Source organism: Pezoporus wallicus, unplaced genomic scaffold (genome assembly GCF_028554395.1).
Source record: "Pezoporus wallicus isolate ANWC-B61680 ecotype Strahan unplaced genomic scaffold, APGP_CSIRO_Pwel_v1 contig_8209, whole genome shotgun sequence".
Taxonomy (NCBI): domain Eukaryota; kingdom Metazoa; phylum Chordata; class Aves; order Psittaciformes; family Psittacidae; genus Pezoporus; species Pezoporus wallicus.
In genome coordinates, this window is record NW_026637192.1 from 210,359 (window position 1) to 230,932 (window position 20,574).

At 38.4% G+C, this 20,574-nt stretch overlaps 1 protein-coding gene across 8 annotated transcripts in view; it reads left to right on the forward strand.

The window, feature by feature from the left end:
- Positions 1 to 20,574, forward strand: part of MCC (MCC regulator of WNT signaling pathway) — a 206,424-nt gene that overhangs the window by 169,140 nt on the left and 16,710 nt on the right. For all 8 annotated transcript variants that reach the window (XM_057403871.1, XM_057403872.1, XM_057403866.1 and 5 more), the window contains 7 exons: positions 5,137 to 5,283; positions 5,604 to 5,693; positions 6,358 to 6,506; positions 8,491 to 8,631; positions 9,804 to 9,904; positions 12,431 to 12,614; positions 19,150 to 19,384. In XM_057403871.1, the coding sequence (XP_057259854.1) occupies positions 5,137 to 5,283; positions 5,604 to 5,693; positions 6,358 to 6,506; positions 8,491 to 8,631; positions 9,804 to 9,904; positions 12,431 to 12,614; positions 19,150 to 19,384 (1,047 nt within the window). The remainder of the gene's footprint in view (positions 1 to 5,136; positions 5,284 to 5,603; positions 5,694 to 6,357; positions 6,507 to 8,490; positions 8,632 to 9,803; positions 9,905 to 12,430; positions 12,615 to 19,149; positions 19,385 to 20,574) is intronic.

The following is a 20,574-nucleotide window of genomic DNA, read 5'->3' on the forward strand; positions in this document are numbered from 1 at the left end:
CATATGTAGTTTGTTTCTTATGGGTCATTAGTAAATGAGGTAATCTCTTATTTCTGTAGGGTGCCTGTAGTGTAGCAGCTAATTTCATAACACAGAGGTTTATTTTACCTCTGTATAATATTGCTGTATTAAAAATCAGATCTATTTAAAGTCTGGGCCAGTCAGTGCCTTAGAAAATGTTTACGCATAGCTGACCATAATCCTGAATCTAGTAATGCAGATAAAATGCTGGGAAACTTCTGTACTAGATAATGGGATTATTATTACATGAGAATAAGGTTGTAATCAAGTCAGCACTGTTTACAACTGTTATTTGTGGAAACAGGCTTAAATAGTAGTAGAAGTAATGTGGCATCCTTACACAAAATCTCTTGTATCCACCACGGGAGTCAGATGAGCAGCACTGATACAGCATATAAATTCCATCGTGACTGCAATTGCTGCCCATGAAAGTTACCAGATGATTAGTCCCAAGCAGCCTGCTGGCATGAGAAGCAGTAGGTGTGGGCAGCGTTCAGGCTTCCCTGAGGCTGTTCTGAAGAACTTAGCCTAGAGTGAAAAGGCAGTTCCAGCTCTGAAAGTCTGTCAAGTCTGTTCTCTACCATATGTCAACTTGTTCAGTTAATCAGATGCTTTTAGTTGCGAAAATCAATCTGTATGTGCTCCAAACTCACCTGAATTCACCAAACTGAACAGAACAAAACCAGACTTAGTATTTTAGGTATCTTCAATTTAAGAGCTTCATGAAAACTAATCTGCAGAGGAGCATAAAAGTGCCATTTTTAATGTGTGATCCCTCCAGCTGCCCGGATTGTCCCCACTCTGAGAAACTTTATTTTAGTATAAGGACTCTCCCAAAATACCTTGCTGTTGCAAGAAGTTCAAACCTACCCAAACCACAGCAGCAGATCTTTTGCCTTGCAGGCATCCTTGAGCCCCGACTGTTCTCGGGTAACAGGAAGCTCGCACAAGCTGCTCATTATCCTTGTTTGGCACCATGTGTTGGGATCAGAAGGTATTGTTTCAGATTGCTAGAGAAGGCTGATATGTTATGTTATGGGCCTTTGTGAGCTTGCAGTTTAAAGTGATCCTCGAACTGTTCTGTCTCCTTGTCTCTTGGTGCACACCAGAAACCTGAGGTAGCAGCCAAAATCTATTTCCAGATTATTTCATTTTCCATCTTCCCTTCTGTCCTGGTTTTGGCTGGGATAGTTATTTGTCTTCTTAGTAGCTGGTGCATTGCTGTGTTTTGGCTTTAGTCTGAAAACAATGCTGATAACACACTGATGCTCAGTAGCACTTGCCTTATCAAGGACTTTTCAGTCTATCATGCTCTGTGATGAGAAGGAGCACAAGAAACCAGGAGGAAACAGAGATACAACACCTGACCTGAAATGTTCAAAGGGTTATTCCATGCCACAGCACGTCATGCCCAGTATATAAACTGGGCGGAATTACCCAGAGGGGCGGATTGCTGCTCGGGTCAGGCTGGATATTGGTTGGTGGGTGCTGAGCAGTGTATTGTGCATCACTGCTGCTTACTGTTTTTTTTCTTCCCTATTTAGTTTTATATTCTCTCCCCTTGTTACTCCTGTTATTAGTAGTAGTAGTAGTAGCAGTGTTATATTATACTTCATTTACCAAGCTGTTCTTATCTCAGCCCATGGGGTTTACGTTCTTTTGATTCTCCTCCCCATCCCCAGGGAAGGGGGAAGGGGAAAGGTGAGTGAGCTGCTGCATGGTGCTAAGTTACCAGCTGGGCTTAAACCACGCCACCCTCCACAGATTTGCAGTATGCATGGATAAATTAGAAAGTGGGAGAGGTCTGTTCACTTCGTGTGATTTGTTGCACTTCATCTTCCTCCACAATGTAGCAAGGAAAAAAATTGGAGTGGTAAAAATGTTAACTGCTTGAAGGGTTCAAAGATGCTGCATGATGGAACAGGCCACAGGTAGGGTAGAAAAGAATCACAACCATGTCCCTTTTTGAAACTGGTTTGGGAACAAAAGCAGTTGTCTTTTGAACGTGGAAATCAGTGACAAAACAGGTAGTCTTTATCTGTGGGTTTGTTTTGTTTGTTTTTTAATTTAAGATATTACTACAAATAATAATTTAGGATATTACTACAAATCATGTAGTTATGAGTATGCATGTGTAAAATACAAAGAGTAAAATTATTTTTTTTAGATTCATGATTGTAGATAATGAGTATATTTTGCCAGATTATTTTCTGTAGCGCACTATGCATTTCTGCAAACATGTTTGTAATGCCTGCTAATGACTTATGAAATCTTTCAGAAATCCAGCATTACTGTAGTGTATTCTCTTCTACTCTTGCTGTCTTTTTATTTAGTTCTTAAGGTATTATGGCAGGAAGAATTGTTTTCCCTGTTTCCTACTCCAGTTCTCAGCATTCAGAGGAAAAAAATGGTAAACAATTAGTTCATATTGCTAAACATCAAGTAGTAATTAAATAAAATTTCCAGTTATTTAAGTTTATATTAATAATTTGAGAACATCTGTAAGTCACATGCAAACATCTGTTTGGTATATAGGCTATCTGTTGCTCTCAGGTCTAATGGTTCTGTTGCCTTGTGTCTGATTTAATGTTGCTGCTTCTGCTTTTTCTGAGGTTCCAGCACTATTTTACTTCTGGAATTCTTTGGACTTCCTCCAGTTGTTTAGAAAATCTTTGCTCTTTCCTTTTTTAAATTGTGGTATTCACAGATTCTTTCCTGAATTTCTCATTTTTTCCTCGGTTTTTGGTTTTTGGTGGTTTGTTTGTTTGTTTGTTTTTCCTGATCATATAATTAGATTTGCCAGTCAGCCACATTCCATTTCAGTTGAGAGTTTTAGGATGATTAGGCAATTTTTATGTCCTAATATGATGCAAGAGCTGAAGAAATCTGTCTTTAAATCCTTCCTTGTTATTCCTCCCCAACTCACAAATCCACACTTTCCTGTCTTTCAGTGGAGCTTTTTTGGTTTTGTTTCATTGTTTGTCTTCACCCATCAGATTTTTCAATTTTATCATCCATTTCCTGTAAGACCTGCCCTTCCTCTCTCTCCCAAGTGCTTATTGTGCCTCATGTGCATTACTGTAATTACCTTCATTCTACTAATAAATGTTACCTTCACATTAATTTATATTGGTAATGACACTTAAAATGGGTAGCAGCATTGAGCCAGGGTGGTCAGATATTTTTAATCATACTTGTCCTTTCAAAACTCATGCATTCATGGATCCAGAGAAAAAACTGGGTCTTCTGAAGTCTTTTTTTTTTCTTTCTTGATTCTTGTTCTTTGGTCTTCCTTATTTTTCCAGTAAAATAACTACTAGTGTGGAAAAGTACTTTTTGAGGAGATGGTGCATTACTGCTCTATATACAGTGGAGGTTTTGATGACCAGAAATAGTTACCTAAGCTGCCTCTGGGCGCTCTGGTGGGTGGGCAATCCAGTGGTGAGGCTCCAGCTTAGTGAATGTGTGAATTGTGAGATAGGTGATTTTATAGGTCATATGAACTTGTGACCCATATCCTGCTCAGAATTACCATCCAGTACTCAGCATTGCTAAAGTTAGTGCAGCCATTTATAGCAATTAATCCAGCATGTAATTTCTCAAATGAAGGTGTGAATCAGTGAATACATCAAGAAGCATGAATAAGTAGACAGTGTATGTAAGTTGTGGTTGCTTCTATGATACAGTTTGAAAGCAGCAATTTGCATAGGTTGATAACTGTGCTGTGCTTTGAGTTTTCTTCTGTAAATGCTTTCCTGAGGAAAGATTTGACTGGCTACAGTCTTAGCTGTGTTCATTTTTCTTTCTGTTGCTAATGTTGTTTTACAGATCCTTAAGAATAATTGGCTTTGTAATCATGGCTAATAGTCAGTGTGCAGTAATAAAACAAAAAACAAACATTAAAGGAAACCTATCTGCATTAAAGTTTTATATAATGTTATCCTAACATAACATGTTTTTAAACTTTGGAGTTAACAAATGCTTAGCATTTTTAGTGACTTTAATACTCTGGTTGCCTTAAATTCTGACTGTTACTTGCTTTTGCACTGAAATCTTCCAGAACTAGATTGTGGGCATGGAATAATATTTTAGCAATTTTTAAGTCAGATTTTGAGGCAGGGATTTGATTTTTATGGAGAATACATCCCTAGTGGTTTTCCTGTTTGTTTGCTTTTAAACAATGCCTCATTGCACTGGGCCTTTGGTAAAATTTCACCAGTTCCATCTTGTAGATGGACTGTTAACAACAAAATCTGCACAGAAAATTCCCCATATTCGGGGAAGTTTCCTCTTCAGGTGGCTTTCTCCCTCTCATCTCACACTCTTTCTTTGAGATTCTGTGGGAAAAATGAGCTGTCACTTTACCTTGTGGCATAATCGTTTTCTCTTAGGCAGACCATTTATTCTTTGTCTGTTCCAGGGTAAATACTATAATCTTTAGCTCAGCTATAGTTTGGCTCCTGCAGATTTTTTTTACCCTTAATCCTTAAAATCTTTTGGTGTTTTGAGGACTGTGCAGTGTTTGCAGTGTTTGCAGTGTATGTTTACAGAGCAGTTCTGCAGACGGGTAATTTGCTGGAGTTTTCATGTCTGTACATTACTCACTATTTGGTAGCTTTACTTAACTGTAGGTTTGAAAGCACAATTAATATTTGAATTTCTCTGACCTTTATGTCAAAGTCATCATCTGATATATTTATGTCAGGAGTCTTTTAAACACTGGAGCTTTCCATTAACAGTAGGATCTTAATTTGATTTGTTTGGACATCATAATCATAGGCTGGAGCATTAGCTTCACCCTAGAGAGAATAATTTCTATACGTATAGTACAGCTGCACTTATGAGGTTATATAAAACATGCTGAAACTTTGTGTACTCTACAGTATTACTTTTGCATGTTTCCACGTTGCAGATAGTTTAAAATAACTGACAATGAATTTTTAAAACAATGTCCATTCATCTGCTTCCCACATGAAAACTTTGTAGCCACCACAGGACAAAATACAACTTCAGTGCTCAAGCCAGAAGCAATTAGGCTCAGTTAAACAACGAGAAAATCTTCAAACTATTTAAAACATAAAAGTGGAAAAACCAGTATGTTATGTTTTACTGTAGGTTCGGGAGCTGCAAACACGTTTACAAAGCGTACAGGCCACAGGCCCATCCAGCCCAAGTCGTCTCACTTCTGCCAGTCGACCCATTAACCCCAGTACCGGAGAGCTGAGCACAAGCAGCAGTAGCAATGACATTCCCGTAGCCAAGGTGAGCTATTGTGTTTTCCAGCAGTACTTGTGATTATCGGGGAAAAGCACAGCTTTTGCAAAGCTGCTGTACAAGTGTGTGATGAACTAGGAGACACCTGTAATCTCCAGAGTTTCTGGTATCCTAAGCAGGCCCATAAACTTTAGCTGCATAAAGGATTTAAGCACTAATTATTGTAATTCTCCATTACAACACAGGTGTCAATTTTACAGCTATGTTGTACTGAAGTTTATTCCAGGTTTGCAAGTGTAGCTAGTGAACAAATAAATTTTATGTAATCTTTATTGAGTTTGTAACCTGTGCAGCATTCTGACTTCCAGATTGCTGAAAGAGTGAAGTTGTCAAAGACAAGATCAGAGTCTTCATCATCTGATAGGCCTGTCTTAGGATCAGAAATCAGCAGCATAGGGGTAAGGACTAATAATTACGTACATGCATGATACGTTCTGAAAATTATTTGCGTTCAATTAAAAGCATTGTTTTCTTGCTAACTGGAAATACTTTTAAAGTTATTTTGGGAAAAATATTTCAACAGAGAATATTTCACCCACTATTAAGATCTCATTTTCTCATAGCTGATGGCTAGAAATCATTCTCTGAGTGACCTCGAGAGGATAATATTGGAGTCAATTCCTCCAAAATATTATTCTTCAAGGAAACACTGTTCAATTGCATTTCACAACTTCCAGTCAACAGAGAACCACATTCTGCTTTGTGATGCCAGTGTCCATCCATAATGCTGTTGTTACTATGTGTTAATATTTGTTTCACTGAAGAACTTAGCTCTTGCTTTTTGCTAAGTTTTCAAGAAAATAAATGACTTGCATATTAGGCTTTTTAAGTACATGATGAAACAGTGGGCTTCACCCTTTGGTTAGTAGAATTTTAAATCAAAATAATTTCTTGAAGTGGAAACTTTTAAATATTTCATTAACTTTAAAATTCGTGATAAAAACTGAATAATGAATGCCTTGAAGTGACTGCATGCAAGCAAATACAGCTCTCAATGCAGACTACTGTTAGAGGAATCCAGTTGTTACCTACTCACAATAATGTATTAATTGCCATGTGCAGGTGTCTAGTACTGTGGCTGAACATTTGGCACATTCCCTTCAAGACTGCTCAAACATCCAGGAAATATTTCAGACTCTTTATTCACATGGATCTGCTATCTCTGAGAGTAAAATCCGAGAGTTTGAAGTGGAGACAGAAAGATTAAATAGGTAAGGTGAAAAGTTATATAGGCTCAAATGTGTTGTCTGCTGTTAAAAAAAACAAAACCAAAACCAACAAACAAACAGGTTTATTATCCTTTTCTTAGTTCAGTCCCAGCTCAACTATGGCATCTACCATGGAATGTAGTTCAGATACTACAGAATGTAATTGATGAAGACTGAATCATATACTAAGGATTCTTTCTATTAGTATGACAGTTTGGTCATGCATTGTTACATCAGCATGACACCTTCACCTGTGACAATTTGCTGACCAATTAGACATGGCATCTTTTTTCATAAGGCACAAAACTGCGAAAAATAAAGATTCCCATAACTTATTCTCCATCATTCTGGAATTTGCTTCCTTTTGTCCTGAAGAAACAGAAATATAGCATTAACTTTATCAATGAATGTACTGATGTATGGTGGTGTGGCATATATACCAGTAAACAGACTTCTGTCTGCAGAAGAAAAATTACATGTTTCTGATTGCTGTTAAAATACTGCACTAAACTCTATCAAAATCCATGTTTCATGTCCTTTTTTGGCAGATAAAAACTGTGGATGAGGAATGTGAGAATCATGTCTCAGCATGTTTCCTGCCAAGTTCTCTCTTTCCCACAGCTATCTCAAATTCAGTCTAATCAGTACAATCTTTTATTTGTAGCTCATGTTTTTGTAGTGCTGCAAAATCTAATCCCTTTTTTTCTTTTTTTGATCTCCTTACTTTTTCTGTGCAATGCCCCATTATGCTTTGACAATGTATCCATACAGGAGGTGTCAAAAAAGATACAGTATGTGAAGCTTCTGAGACTCTTCATTAGGCCCTGTAGTGATAGGACAAGGGGTTATGGGTTAAAACTTAAAACTGGGGAAGTTCAGGTTAGATATAAGGAAGAAGTTCTTTACTGTGAGGGTGGTGAGGTGCTGGAATGGGTTGCCCAAAGAAGTGGTGAATGCTCCATCCCTGCATTGTTCAAGGCCAGGTTGGATGGAGTCTTGAGTGAAATGGTTTACTGCAAGGTGTCCCTGCCCATGGCAGGGGGGTTGGAGCTAGCTGGTCTTAAGGTCCTTTCCAACCCAAACCATTCTATGATTCTATGATTCTAGCAGCTAGGAAAGTCAGGGCTTTATTCTGGTCACTGAATAAACGATATACTAGCTCTTCTTGTGTTTGTTAAGAAGTCAGTGATTTTAGAATTCTGGATGGCACTTTCTTCATTAGGTGCCTGTCCAGATTTTGAAATCATTTGCCTGTTTTCAGTGTATGTCCAACTTTAACTATTAGGCGTAGTACATTGACATATAGTGCAGTTGTTAGCAGAGAGAATAAACAGTAATACTGATATTCTGAAGCCTCATTTTCAGGTTCAGAGTTAACCTCAGTGAGAAGAATATTGCAGTTAATTTCTGATATGAGTTTCTCTTTTACTGTTGCCAGAACTTTTGGAGATTTCATGGCCTTCTTGTATTTTGGAAGTTACCTCTCTAATCACAACCAGAATATGGCTTCAAGTGAAGTGGTTATTCAGGATGTTTCAAAGAAAGGGGGAATTTATGCAGCTGCATGATCCCTACATGCACCCGCACATTGCACTAATGAATACACCATTTAAAACAAGAACCAAATGTGGCACCAGAAAGTGAGGAATGGAGGAAATAAAATTAAGCAAAAGGTTGTTATGAAACTGGCCTCTGCTGTCTTGTGGCTACAAAATAAGGGTACAAGCTTTCTGCTTGCTGCTGTTGTACAGGGTTATAACTACATTTTATGCGGAGGGGAGGAGAGGAGAAGAGGCTGTCCTAAGAGAAATTAACTATCCTGTTGGTTCTTGATATGGAACACAGAACTTACAGATTTTGGCAGCTTCATTAAAAACCTTGCATAGACCAGATGGTATTTGTTGTTTTAAATTATGATTGTTCTCAAGTTTTCAGGAGAGTGTCTGCAAGCTAATTTTAAGGTTACAAATTACTTCCTTTTCTGCAGCCGCATTGAGCACTTGAAATCCCAGAATGACTTGTTGACAATAACACTGGAAGAGTGCAAGAGCAATGCTGAAAGGATGAGCATGCTTGTTGGGAAGTACGAGTCCAATGCCACAGCCCTCAGGCTTGCATTGCAGTACAGGTGTGTACCTACGCAGAGGGTGTTTCAGAGAGAAAAAGAGGGAGTGATGATATTTGATAGAAGTCTTTGAGAGTGAAATGGTTGGTGTGCCATAATAACACTGTTTAGGTTTGTTTCCTATTTGAAAAAGTGCCCCCTTAGTTAAACTCCATGAAAAACTACCAAACTGAAGTGACTGATACAAGTGTATTTCAGCCCTGGTTTACCAGCAGTAGTCAACTCAATCTAACAGACATGTACATATTTATCTTTTTATTTTTAAATACCGAATTAGCATTTGAATTAGAGGTTGTGTGTAGCTTCAAACTGTTTCTGCTCCATCCAGTCATACGATATTTTCTGTATTATGCTGACACCTTTCTCAAGAGAGTGGATCAAGGAGTATTATTGTACTCCGCATAATTCAGAGTGACTTTATATTACATCAGTTGGAGTTGTGGATGAATTGGTTGGTATTTGGTTATGCGTATCTAAATTTGCTCTAAACTGTATGTAAAAGATGGTGACATTTAACTCTTCTAACTGCAACTAATTTAGAACAGGCAGTTCTGGTCTTAAGACAAATTTTGGGCCTTTTAGAGAACGCTCTGTTACTATCAGCCTTGACCAAATTACAAGGAAATGTAAATTGCAAATAGACATATTAATATATTTTCAAAACCATTGGAATGCAACAGGAATGAGTGACTCACAACTGTATTGAGAAGCTGTTGTGTTGTAAGGAAGAAAATCTTACAGCTAGGATAGAGCAAGAAGTATTTTCTTGTCTTTTCTTCTTAGCATACTTTGCATAGTATACTTATATTAGCAGAGTTTAGAATACTCTATTTTGTATAGTAAGAAGGCCTGAACAAAGTTTCTCAAAGGGATTGTGTCAGCTACCGTTTGTATTGCTGACTGTTCAAAGCATGCTTCCGGAGCTTACTTCACATCAGGTCATTCTCTTCCATTTTCAACTTGTTACATTACTGGAGACCAATCTGGGACCATCAGAAGGAAAGACAGAATGTTGGATGTTTGTGATAGAAGCTGTGCATGTTATGTCATTTAATATTCCTGCCGCTAGACATAGGGAATCATGCAGCTCATCACCTACCTCTGTTGCAGGTATTCTTCCCCTCTAAATAGTACATATATTTTGTGAGATTTCTGTGGTTTATTTTCTCTTTCAGTGAACAGTGCATAGAAGCATATGAGCTGCTGTTGGCTTTGGCAGAAACCGAGCAGAGTCTCATTCTTGGGCAGTTCAAAGCTGCAGGTGTTGGTTCTGTTGGTAAGACATCAATGAACCACTTTTTTTTGTCTTTTTCATGTCAGTTACCATTTGACTTAGTTATAACAGAGAATCAGCTTATGACCCATCACTTAACAATGCTTTCCAGTCTTTTCTTGATTTTAAATAACTAAATAATTTAACACACCAAAAAAACTAGGGAAAAGGAGACTGGAATTGAGTCGTAAAGTTCACCAGCAGTCTAAATTCACCTACGTATGTTATGACAAAGGGATGTCTATTCTGGCAAAAGTTACTCACTTACAGGCATGCAACTGAACAGAGTGGAATTATTAAACAATACTCATGAGCATATGTGTCTTAGGGCCATACAGCTGTGTTAACTGCAAGGACAGATACTGGTTGAACCAGAAACACTTACCTCCTAGAAGCTGCATATAGTCTATGAAAAACTGGGATAAGACAATACAAAGGCAGCATTGAGTAGTGTTCAAAAAAATGGCTGTAGTTTTACAGTCCACATTTTACTTTTTCTCTGAAAGTTTAAAACACTCTGTCTAATGTTTTACTGTGTTTTCAGGGACGTTAGCCTGTAAGTTCTGGATTTCTTACTTTGTGGGTACTTAATCTTGTGGATAGGTGGTGGTGTTTTTTGGTATATTGCTTACAAAGTAACGGAATGAGCCACTATTGTGCAGGTACAGCTGCTGGCTATGGTTTTCAAATAGAAAGAGGTGTTTACACAATGAATGTTAATCTGGGTTTTATAGCCCCATTCCTTTTACCAATAGGAGAAGATAGCAACAGTAATCTTCAAGTAGAAAGAGGAGGAAAACTTCAGAGAGAGAAAAATATCTCTTCATGCTATGCTGAGGTGTAGTAATTGCCTGGCTGAGACAGTTACTACAGCACTAGCTTCTCAGAAATCACTGAAGTGTAAACAGGAAGCTTTCAGAGACAGAGTGACCATCTGGCTTGATGTGGTCAACCTCGTGTTTCAGATGCCTAGATGCACTCAGCCCACAGTTGCTGTGCTGCTAACCTTGTCCCTTATTTTGCGTCTCTGCCAGTGTTAGAAGCAGGCCCTTGTGTACATGTCTTGGCCTGTGCAGTGTGTGCCATGCAGTAAACATTAGAGTGGAGGTCTGACATTTTCATCCACCTTTTTTGCAGACTCTGGTCTTTCCTTTCCACAGTGTACTAGGGAGCTTTCCCTGCTGGCAGAGATAAGTGGCCAGCGAAAGTGAGTTTGTCTTGGATTTTCTATTCACACAGGTGACAGAAAGAAATCTTAGAAGAGAGAAATACTTCGGGCTTGACTGTGGTTTCATGTCACATGCATTTTATGAAAGAAGGTGTCATTTAGTTTTTATCAGATGTCTGTCTACAGCTCCTAGTTACGGTATTAAGAGTTACAGCCCTTTAGTGGAAATAGTGACCATTTCCCATTACATATGCAACTTGGGGGAAGTTGTTTGGTTTACATACCTTTACTTCACCATTAAATTTGGTTAAAATGCCTAGATAGCAGATTTTCTTGTTTGAAGATCAGCCAAGTTTTATCAACATCTGTGAGTGGAAAATTCATGGGAGTTGCTTCTGCATCACTTAGAGCTAAGCATATGCAGCTGCTCTTAACAGAAAATTCTCCATTTTTTTTCACATTATTTTCTAGTGCATTGCACTTCAATTAGCAAGTATGAAGTTTGGGTAATTGGTCTTTTGACTTGAAGAAGGATAAAATTAAAATGTGACATAGAGCAAACCAGGGATGGGAGGGTTTGTTAATACTTTCTGACATCTTTGCATTGAATTTGGTAAACTATGAATAAATTGTAGGTTTGTTCAGAATTTCAGTATAGCCACTAATGTGTATTACTTTAATGACTCTTCTGGAGTTAAGACTGTAAGTATGGTGACAGTGGTGGTTTATGTCCTCCCTCTGCTAAAGAGATGGCTTACCAGCTGCACAATGCTGTATAACCACTAGAAATTATTATCAAATTAAGAAACATCAGTTCTAGTTTTCACTGAGTTTAGGATTCATGATGGTAAACTCTGAAAGGCTGCTTCTAAGCTGTAATGCAATTCTTCAGCTGGAAAGGCAACCTGTAAGAAGGTGTTCTGGCAAACCATTAGGCTTGAGTTGAAGGTGGTTGAGAAAAAGCACTGGAAATGACTGCACTATCAAACACCACTGGAGTGACTGGAGTAAAAGTTGTAATTAAGGCTAAATGTTTTTACAGTGAATTATTTTGAGAATCCTAACCTAATCCTAATGCACACCCTTACAAATAGACAAACAAGCTAAGATAAAACATTACTTAAGACATGTACCCAGAGCAGCAAGTGCCTGGAGCTTGTGGCTGGGAGGGAGATGCATTATTCAGGCATTAGTTACCACTGATACTCAGGCAGAAGTAAAGTTGTTTTTACATCACCGATTGGTAATTTATTGTCAACTTCTTGATATAAACTGAGAGCATGTAGAAGCATCTCTACTCTTGCCTTAATTTCTATCACCCTTCTGAAAGCTCTGAAACAGATTGTTTGCTTGAAAACCAGGGGACCAGGCAGGTGATGAAAACATCACTCAAATGCTTAAGAGAGCTCATGACTGCCGGAAGACAGCTGAGAACGCAGCAAAAGCCTTGCTGATAAAACTAGATGGGAGCTGCGGAGGAGCCTATGCAATCACCGGCTGTAGCGTACAGCCCTGGGAAAGCCTGTCATCCAACAGCCACACAAGGTAACTGCAATTCATCTGCTCTCCTAATCCCCAAGTCTGCTGAACTACCTCCTTCTCCTCAGTCCATTGGCTTCTTTGTTTTGATTTGTAAGTCGCCATATGTCAGTGGTCTGATTTGCTTTAGACTTCGAGCAACTCCAGCCAAGAAGAGTCCTGTGTAAATCTGTTGCAAAGGAGTGATTCTGAACTTTCATCTTCCTCATAAAGAGCAAATCCATTATATTTGTTCTACTTCAGTGACTTTCTTGCTGTTTTATTGGAATTCAAGTCATGTACTTCTTGTTCATATCTGTTATGTGCAGACAGCACAGACACACTGAGAACCAGAGATCAGAAATATACTTTCATGAGCATTTTGGAGTACTCAGGAGGTTTTTGTAAATGTTGCAAATCCAGTCGTGTTTTAAACCATTTGCTCTCCCATTTTGCTTTGCCCCTGTTCCAAGCTCCCCATTCTGTTCTTTCACATGTGGAGTGGCAAATGAACTTCATCATAGATAGAGTGGATTCTTCCAGGAAAGGATAGATATTGCAGTTTTTCTGAAGACCTGTAAAATAATGAAACTTAAATGAGCTATTGTTGCAGAAGTGTTCCAGTTCAAATGCATCTGCTAGCAGCTTCATTTTGAGTCATTGCCTGCCTGAGGTATAATTGTGCTCTGTGCAGTGATTATGTGCGTTTGTGCTTGTGTATGGATATTATTTGGCAAGCATCCTGGACAAAAATAGATGATAATTTTTCTTTTTAAAAGATATTTTGGTTCCACAGATTCACTCTAAAATTTAATTTTAATTCAATTTTTGAGCCCATTCTTTATTCAAATGTTGTCATTTTTGACACTTTAGAAGTTTATTTTAATACCATACAGTTTCTTCTTGCTGATGCCTTCTCCGAAGGGTGCTATCTCCTGATGTATGACTAGCATGGAAAAGCTGAAAAGTGAGCAAAAAGATAACCTGAGGGAACAGGGTCCAAATGTGAGGTAAATTTTTAGGTTTTATTCTAAGAATTTTACGATGCGTTTTCAGTGCAAGAAAGCTGTATTTTTACATAGAAATTAATGTGGCAGCATCTGCAGTTAGTAACATGTTGGTCATTCAAAAGTACAAAGCTGTTTCAAAACTCTTGACTTGCCTTGCCTCAGTTTGCATTCTCTTACACCATTATCTACCCCTGCATGTGAACAGGTTGTGACCACAAAACCCAGTACCTCTACCTAGGCTGAGCTAGTTGTCCATGCTGTTATTTGAAAGGGTCCTTTTCTTTTTTTATAACCTCGGTGATTTTCTTCTTTGTGAGATGTCTAGTATGTAGTCAAAGCATCTTTTTTTTAATTGAAGTTTAGCTAGTTTCCAGGATTGACAGGGGAAAATGGAGCAAAGAATTGATTCCTCTTTTATTGTCTATTCTCTTAGCCTTTCCCTGAAAGTGTTTGTAAGAATATAGTCTTTACAGTCCTTGCATTGTTGAACACATTTTTGGTTTTTAGAGGGGAAGGGTAAGGAATGGATGTATATGTGTTTGAGGAAGAAAATCATCCCTCATGCTCATTGTTTACCTTGAACATTTTGTGTTCAGCTGGCACTGTGTGTACATGTGCATGCAGCATGTTGACTGAGGATATAAAGTTTCAACAGAATATTATTAAAATAGCATAGGATTTCAAATTTCATCAGTGTAAACTGTGTCATGAAATGTAAAACTGCAAATGTAAATTCTTCTGTGTGCAGGATTTTAGATAAAAATCATTATCATTGTAGGATTTTTATTTTTTTTTCTGATGGAGAGCAAGACACTATAGTGAACAAGGTAACTACTATTACCTGCTTTGATAGATGTAGAACGTGAGTACTCAGTCACCCAAAGGGCACATAGCAAGTCAGGACCTTGTCACATGGGCAACCCGATCGGATCGACATTTAGACATTGTCATCCCTCTCTACTCCCCCCACAACCAGTATAATTTGTCTAAATATACATGTCAGTGAGAATATTCTTTTAATTTTACCTTCTCCATGACTCTTCCGTTCTGTTCTGTTAAGTGATAATGTGGTGTTTTCTGATTTCTCCTTCGTGTGGACCCTGTCTGACAACAGAGGCATACCCTCTTCATTTAGAGACACATGACACTGTGACAGCCCATAGATGGAAAATCTATGTTGGTTTAAAAGGCACACACTTTATTTATATCAGTAAATGCTACATCTCCGGTTTAAAAAATTGATGATTTTGCCTATAATTCCGTTCTCCCTATCATTCTGGATTCCTTTTCCTTCTCTCCAGGACCCTACTCCTGTTTTTTGTCATTATCCTGCCTGTGTTGTCAGCTCTCTCACCCCATTCATGTGTGTTCTGTTGCCACTTGGCTCCCTGCTGTTCTGACACACATCCCCTTGCTGCAGACCTATAGCTGTCTTTGATTCTTTGATGTTGATAATTTCCATTTCCATTCATGTTGCATTGCAATAGCAATCCAAGCACAAACAGGAAAGCAGACTACAGATTTCTAGCTATTTAATGGTTGGACTTGATGATCTTAAAAGTTTTTTCCAATATTCTATGATTCTATGATTCTATTCCTGCGGGCTTAATGTCTGTAAAACTGGCGAGTAGAACAAGCCTGCATCACTAGTGAACGCTGTGTGAACCTCCATTTGGGGACCACTATATATTGAAATGAAAACAGTTTTACATTACATGGTTCAAACATACTCCAGATCTGCAAGATTGATCTTTTGGCATGGCTGTTCCAGTGTTGCATGCTTTTAGTTGCCTGTATGTATTGCTACTTTTTCCCTTTGAAACTAGCTGAGCAAAGAGGTGGTGCCATGATGAAAACTCTTCGTGCCTGAGGCTTGTGACAAATGAGTAATTCTACTCGCTGTTCAGAATCCTGTAGAAGTGGAACTTATAATGCAATTGTTGACCCATTTTTAGCTTTGGCATTTCAGATGAGATTCTGAATGTCAAATTGTTGAATGTGTTACTGAGAATAAACAGCTAGTGAGCTGCTAGTTACAAGTGGTTAGGAATGGAAAAGGGAGCAACTCAAATGTAAATAAATGAAAGGCAACCAAAAACCATCACAGATGCTCTGCTAAAGTGGATAAAATTAGTAACAAGCATCTCAGATTATTTAGTTAGCAGCACCACAATGTTACCCATTCATTTTTGGAAAATGGAATAGGCCTACAGTGTAGTTGGGAGTCATAATTATTTTAATGGACAGAAACTAACAAACATTGCCAACAAGGTTTGACTGTACCTTAAAAAGAAGGAAAGAGACTCTGGTGGTAATACCAGTTGAAAACAGTGGATTTTATTCTCTGCAGTGCTAGTAAGCCCAGCCTTACATCTAGATTCATGGAGGAAAAGATCTGGTCTCTTACATGCTAAAGGGAATTCTTTTCAATATTACACAGTGTAACAGAATATCAGAATTACTGCAGATTTTGGATAGGTAGCTGACAGACAAGATTTTCTTGTCTGAAGTGTGCAAAGAAGTTATTTTAAGATACCTGTTGTGATATTTCTATGTTATTTAGGACTTCATTGCTGGACCTAATTATTCTCAGAAGGAAGCAGAGTAGTTTCACCAGAGGTTCTAAATTTAGCCAGATAGGCTGTTGTTTGTCTTTTGGCTGGTTGGCATATTTTTCAGTTTCTCAGGAAGTTACTGTCTTCTGGCTTTGTGCTCTTTCCTATCTCAAGCCACAGTCATTCCCTAGAAGATGGTGGCCTGTATATACTCTCTATCAAATGCATTCTTTGCAGTGTACAGTTGCATGCAGACATTCAAGCAAGTTTTGTGGATTTTGTTCTGACAGCATTATAGTTACGTCAGCTTTTGTATTGTCTACACAATTGCTGAATTGCAGATTTATTTATTGATTTGATTTTTAACAGATTAACTGAAGCTTATAGAATTTTATGGGCAAAATTTTGTAATGTACTGAAGTTACTCACAAATAGGCACTGTTGGAAGCCTCACTTTATCCATCTGCTGAGTTTCATATACACACAAGTGCATGTGAACACACATGTGCATGTGAACACACACACGCATGCCAGCAAATAAAACTGCACATTATGCTATATTGATCTACATATTTTCCACAGGCTGTATATGCAAATTGACATCATCCAGGCATGTCATCATTATAAAAGACTGGAGGGATGAAGCAAGTGGGAAGAACATTTCTCTTACTTGTTATGAATACAGTACCAATGAGCAGATTGTTGTTGTGTTCCCTCCAGGTGTGAGGAAATGATGATCCTTTCTCTGTCCTTTAACTATATGCTTCAGACATGAGAAACTGCACATCTTTTGCAAGAGTTTCATGTGGTTTTTGGATGGATGCATTATACTATATATGCATTCTGCCAGTCTGTTTTCCTTTGTCCTGAGTGCTCTTAAGAACAGAGAACAATATCTGAAACTCAAGTTTATACGCTCACCAGCTGTGGGCCTTAAATAGTGCAGCAATGGACTAGCATTATGGGGAGGTATATGATCGGGCTTTTGGTGGATGGCAGAGCTGTTCTGTGGGAGTTCAGTGTGTTTCCATCCCTCATCACTCAGTCTTATTTTCACAACAGTCCAAAGTAGGCTTTGTACCCCAGCTTTCTGCATCACATACTGCTTCCAATCTTCTGGGTGAAATCTTGATGCTAAATGAGATGAGCGCTTTTGTGTCCCAAGATTTGAAGCCCATGTAGGTTTTAAAAGTTGTTCTTCCTCCAACAGCAGCTGTTTTGTATTTAATCCAGAAAAACGGTGCAATTGCTTTGGGTGCTGAGAAAACTTGCAACGTGACTTTGGTACAGAATTAAGTATTTCTCATATTGTTATCCATATGATTTTTTAATCACTATCTACTTTAGAAAGACAGCTTTAGATTCAGTAAATCTTGCTTTACTATTTCAAGATTCTCTAATGAAAAGCTAAGTATGCCAACCCAAACCATTCTGTGAACACAGATTTGTTTCAGTCTGGAAGGGGTTTTATGTACTGGGTGTTTTTAGCTTCACTGCAGATAGTAATGGCAGAAGACAAAAGCAAAGACCAGTCTACACTTGTGGTAAATATGGCACCTATTACCCCTAAGAAGAGGAAGTAAAAAATGGGGAATTGATAGATAAAACTGTGGTAAAGAACTGTAATGCGATACTTCATGAGAGGGAAGGATTTTGAAAAGTGTTTGTAGACCTGCCAATTCTCCATCTCCTCCAAGGCTGTGCTTGGAATTTGTGGGAAGATTGACAATTAGAGGCACTTAAAAATCAATTCAGCTTTAGCTGCAGTAGAACCAAAAGAAAAAGAGAAAAATCAAGCCTATCTTGATAGGTTTCCCCTTTTTCACATGCATAATATGTTTTAGGATTCATCCTGATTCCTACAACATGTAGCAGGTAGGGCTTTTTAATTCTTACAAAAACGTTGAACAGCAGTGCAAATTGACATCATAGAAAATTATTTTTGCTGATAACTGAGATCATCTAGCATTCCAGACAAGCAGTTAATGGATGACTTATCTCTCACCCGGCATCTGATTACAGGACCTCAGGAGACAGCGGGCAGCTTTGAGTGAGGTTATAGAAACAGCATGGTATTTTATTTTCCTTTTAGTGTTATTGCAATTATATTGAGCCCTGGAATGCTATGACGGTATCAGTCTCGGCCCCCTGCAGCACTGGCACGTGTGTAAGTGGCTAGGCAGCATTGAGCCACCCTTTCTCTAAGGCATTAGTTCTCACTTTGTGTGATTTCTGTGCAAAGATTTGTGGGGCAGACTAATGGGCAGTCATTTGTTTGTAGATAGGAGAAGTTCTGCCAAATCTGATGGTGACTTTTTGTTAAAAATTTTTACTAACTTAGGAGTTATAAGCCCTCCAGCCCTGAAAGAATGTCAATGAACTGAAGAATACATCTTAACATGAATTTAAAGAATGTCAGTGTACTCCTGACAATTACCAGTGTAATTCTGCTCTGGTTGATTCCTGCAAGTGTCCATTAAAAATGTCTAAGCTCATAATGTATATTGCTATCAGCAAAGATCAATGAAGTCTGGCCTGCTTCTTTCTTTTTTAGCAGATGCTTCTTTCCAAAGAAGATGAAGACTTAGGGTATGAGCAGCAGAGAAGCTTGCTGTGCTAGGGTACTGCTAAGAAATCTTCAGTAGCTATTTATTTTCAGATTTTTAATTAAAAATCTGGTTTCAGAAGACATGATTCCAGAAAAAGGACTTCAGTTATGTGTCACTAAATACTCGGCTTTGCAGGGAAATTGTCACATGATTAAATTTTCTCAAGCAGCTTAGAGAATTAATTTATTTTCTGAATTTGTCATACCCCTCTGCATCTTCTGAGCATTGCAGCATCCAGTTCGTGCTGTGTGTGTCCTTTCTCTGAACTTTTAAGACTCAGATGTGTTGATGAACTACTCAGGATGGGGGAGGGGGGAGGGGGCAGAAGTTGATGAAAAAATGCAGATTTTGTTCCAGACTTTCTTAAAATACTGTTTTCTCTTTCCAGTACTACCAGCTCAACTGCAAGCAGTTGTGATACGGAATTTACAAAGGAGGATGAGCAACGACTGAAGGATTACATACAGCAGTTGAAAAATGACAGAGCAGCAGTGAAACTGACAATGCTGGAGCTGGAAAGCGTCCACATTGATCCCCTTAGTTATGACGTTAAACCTCGAGGAGACAGCCAGAGGCTAGACCTGGAAAATGCAGTCTTGATGCAGGAACTTATGGCAATGAAGGTATTTTATTTATATCCAACTGGCTCACTTCACTGCTGACAATGCCCCTACAAAACTGCTCCAAAACACTTTCAGTCACACATGTGGGATGCTTTAACAGGGATCACTGGGTAATAAAGGGTAGCTTCAGTAAAGCAAATAATCAGGGCTGAACACCCAGTAGTCAGAAAGTGAGAAGCAGTGCGTTAATACTGGCAAAGTACGTGTGTTTTGAATTAGGTGAAGACTTCATCCATGGCTCTGAACTTGGAATGGTCTGCTTGACAAATGGTGCTCTCCCTGAGAGATGTGGCAGCTGAGTTGCTTCAGGGTAGCCAAAGGCATGATAGAGAACTTCCCAAGAGACAGTTCCCTACAAGCTTGCAAATGTGTATCTTGAATATTTGTGAACTGAAGCAGAAAAATTTACCTCTTTCTAATGTTGTCATGGGAGGATGGTCAGAAGCTATCATCCCTAATGCTCTCGAGTGGTCGGTCACAAGTCCAGAGCTGTTCCAGGCACTGTGTTGCAATCTGTAGCTTAGTTCAGAGTCTGAACAAAGAGTATAGTGTGTAGTGATTTGCAGTAACACAGTTTTTGGAGAAAACACTGGTCCTTCAGGCCTGGTTTATACATAGAATTCTAAAGAGGTTATTAAGAAAAACTGACCTTTGTTGACCAGGTATAGAGCTCATGTCATTTTAAATTTGGCTTCTGTATTGAGTGAGGTGAACTAAAACACAGGAGCATATCAAAGGAAAGCAAGCCTCATACAAGCACATGACTGCATTTAGAAGTTGTCTGGATTTTGTTCAGTTTAAATAAGTTTAATTTCTGCATATTGACAAGTCCTCTTTTAGTCAGCTAATGGCAGAATATATTAGGTGATGTATCATGTATAACAGCAAATCCCAATAATTTTATAAACTCCTAAAGCTATAGATTTTCGTTCCGATGTGCTGCTGCTGCCTAAGTCTAGAAATGATAACTTTGTTCTTTCTTAGTGGTACTGTTTTTTCCATGATGACAATACAATTTTGCAATAATGCATTCAATATTTGAAGTTCAAAGAAAAAAGATTACCTGTTACCAGTCAGAAGATTTAAAGTTGTTTTAGTTGTTAGAATATATTGTGGCCAACAGCAATATATTCCCCACAGTTAAAGCATTCAAGATGTACTGGAAAATATTCATAGATAATTATATGCAT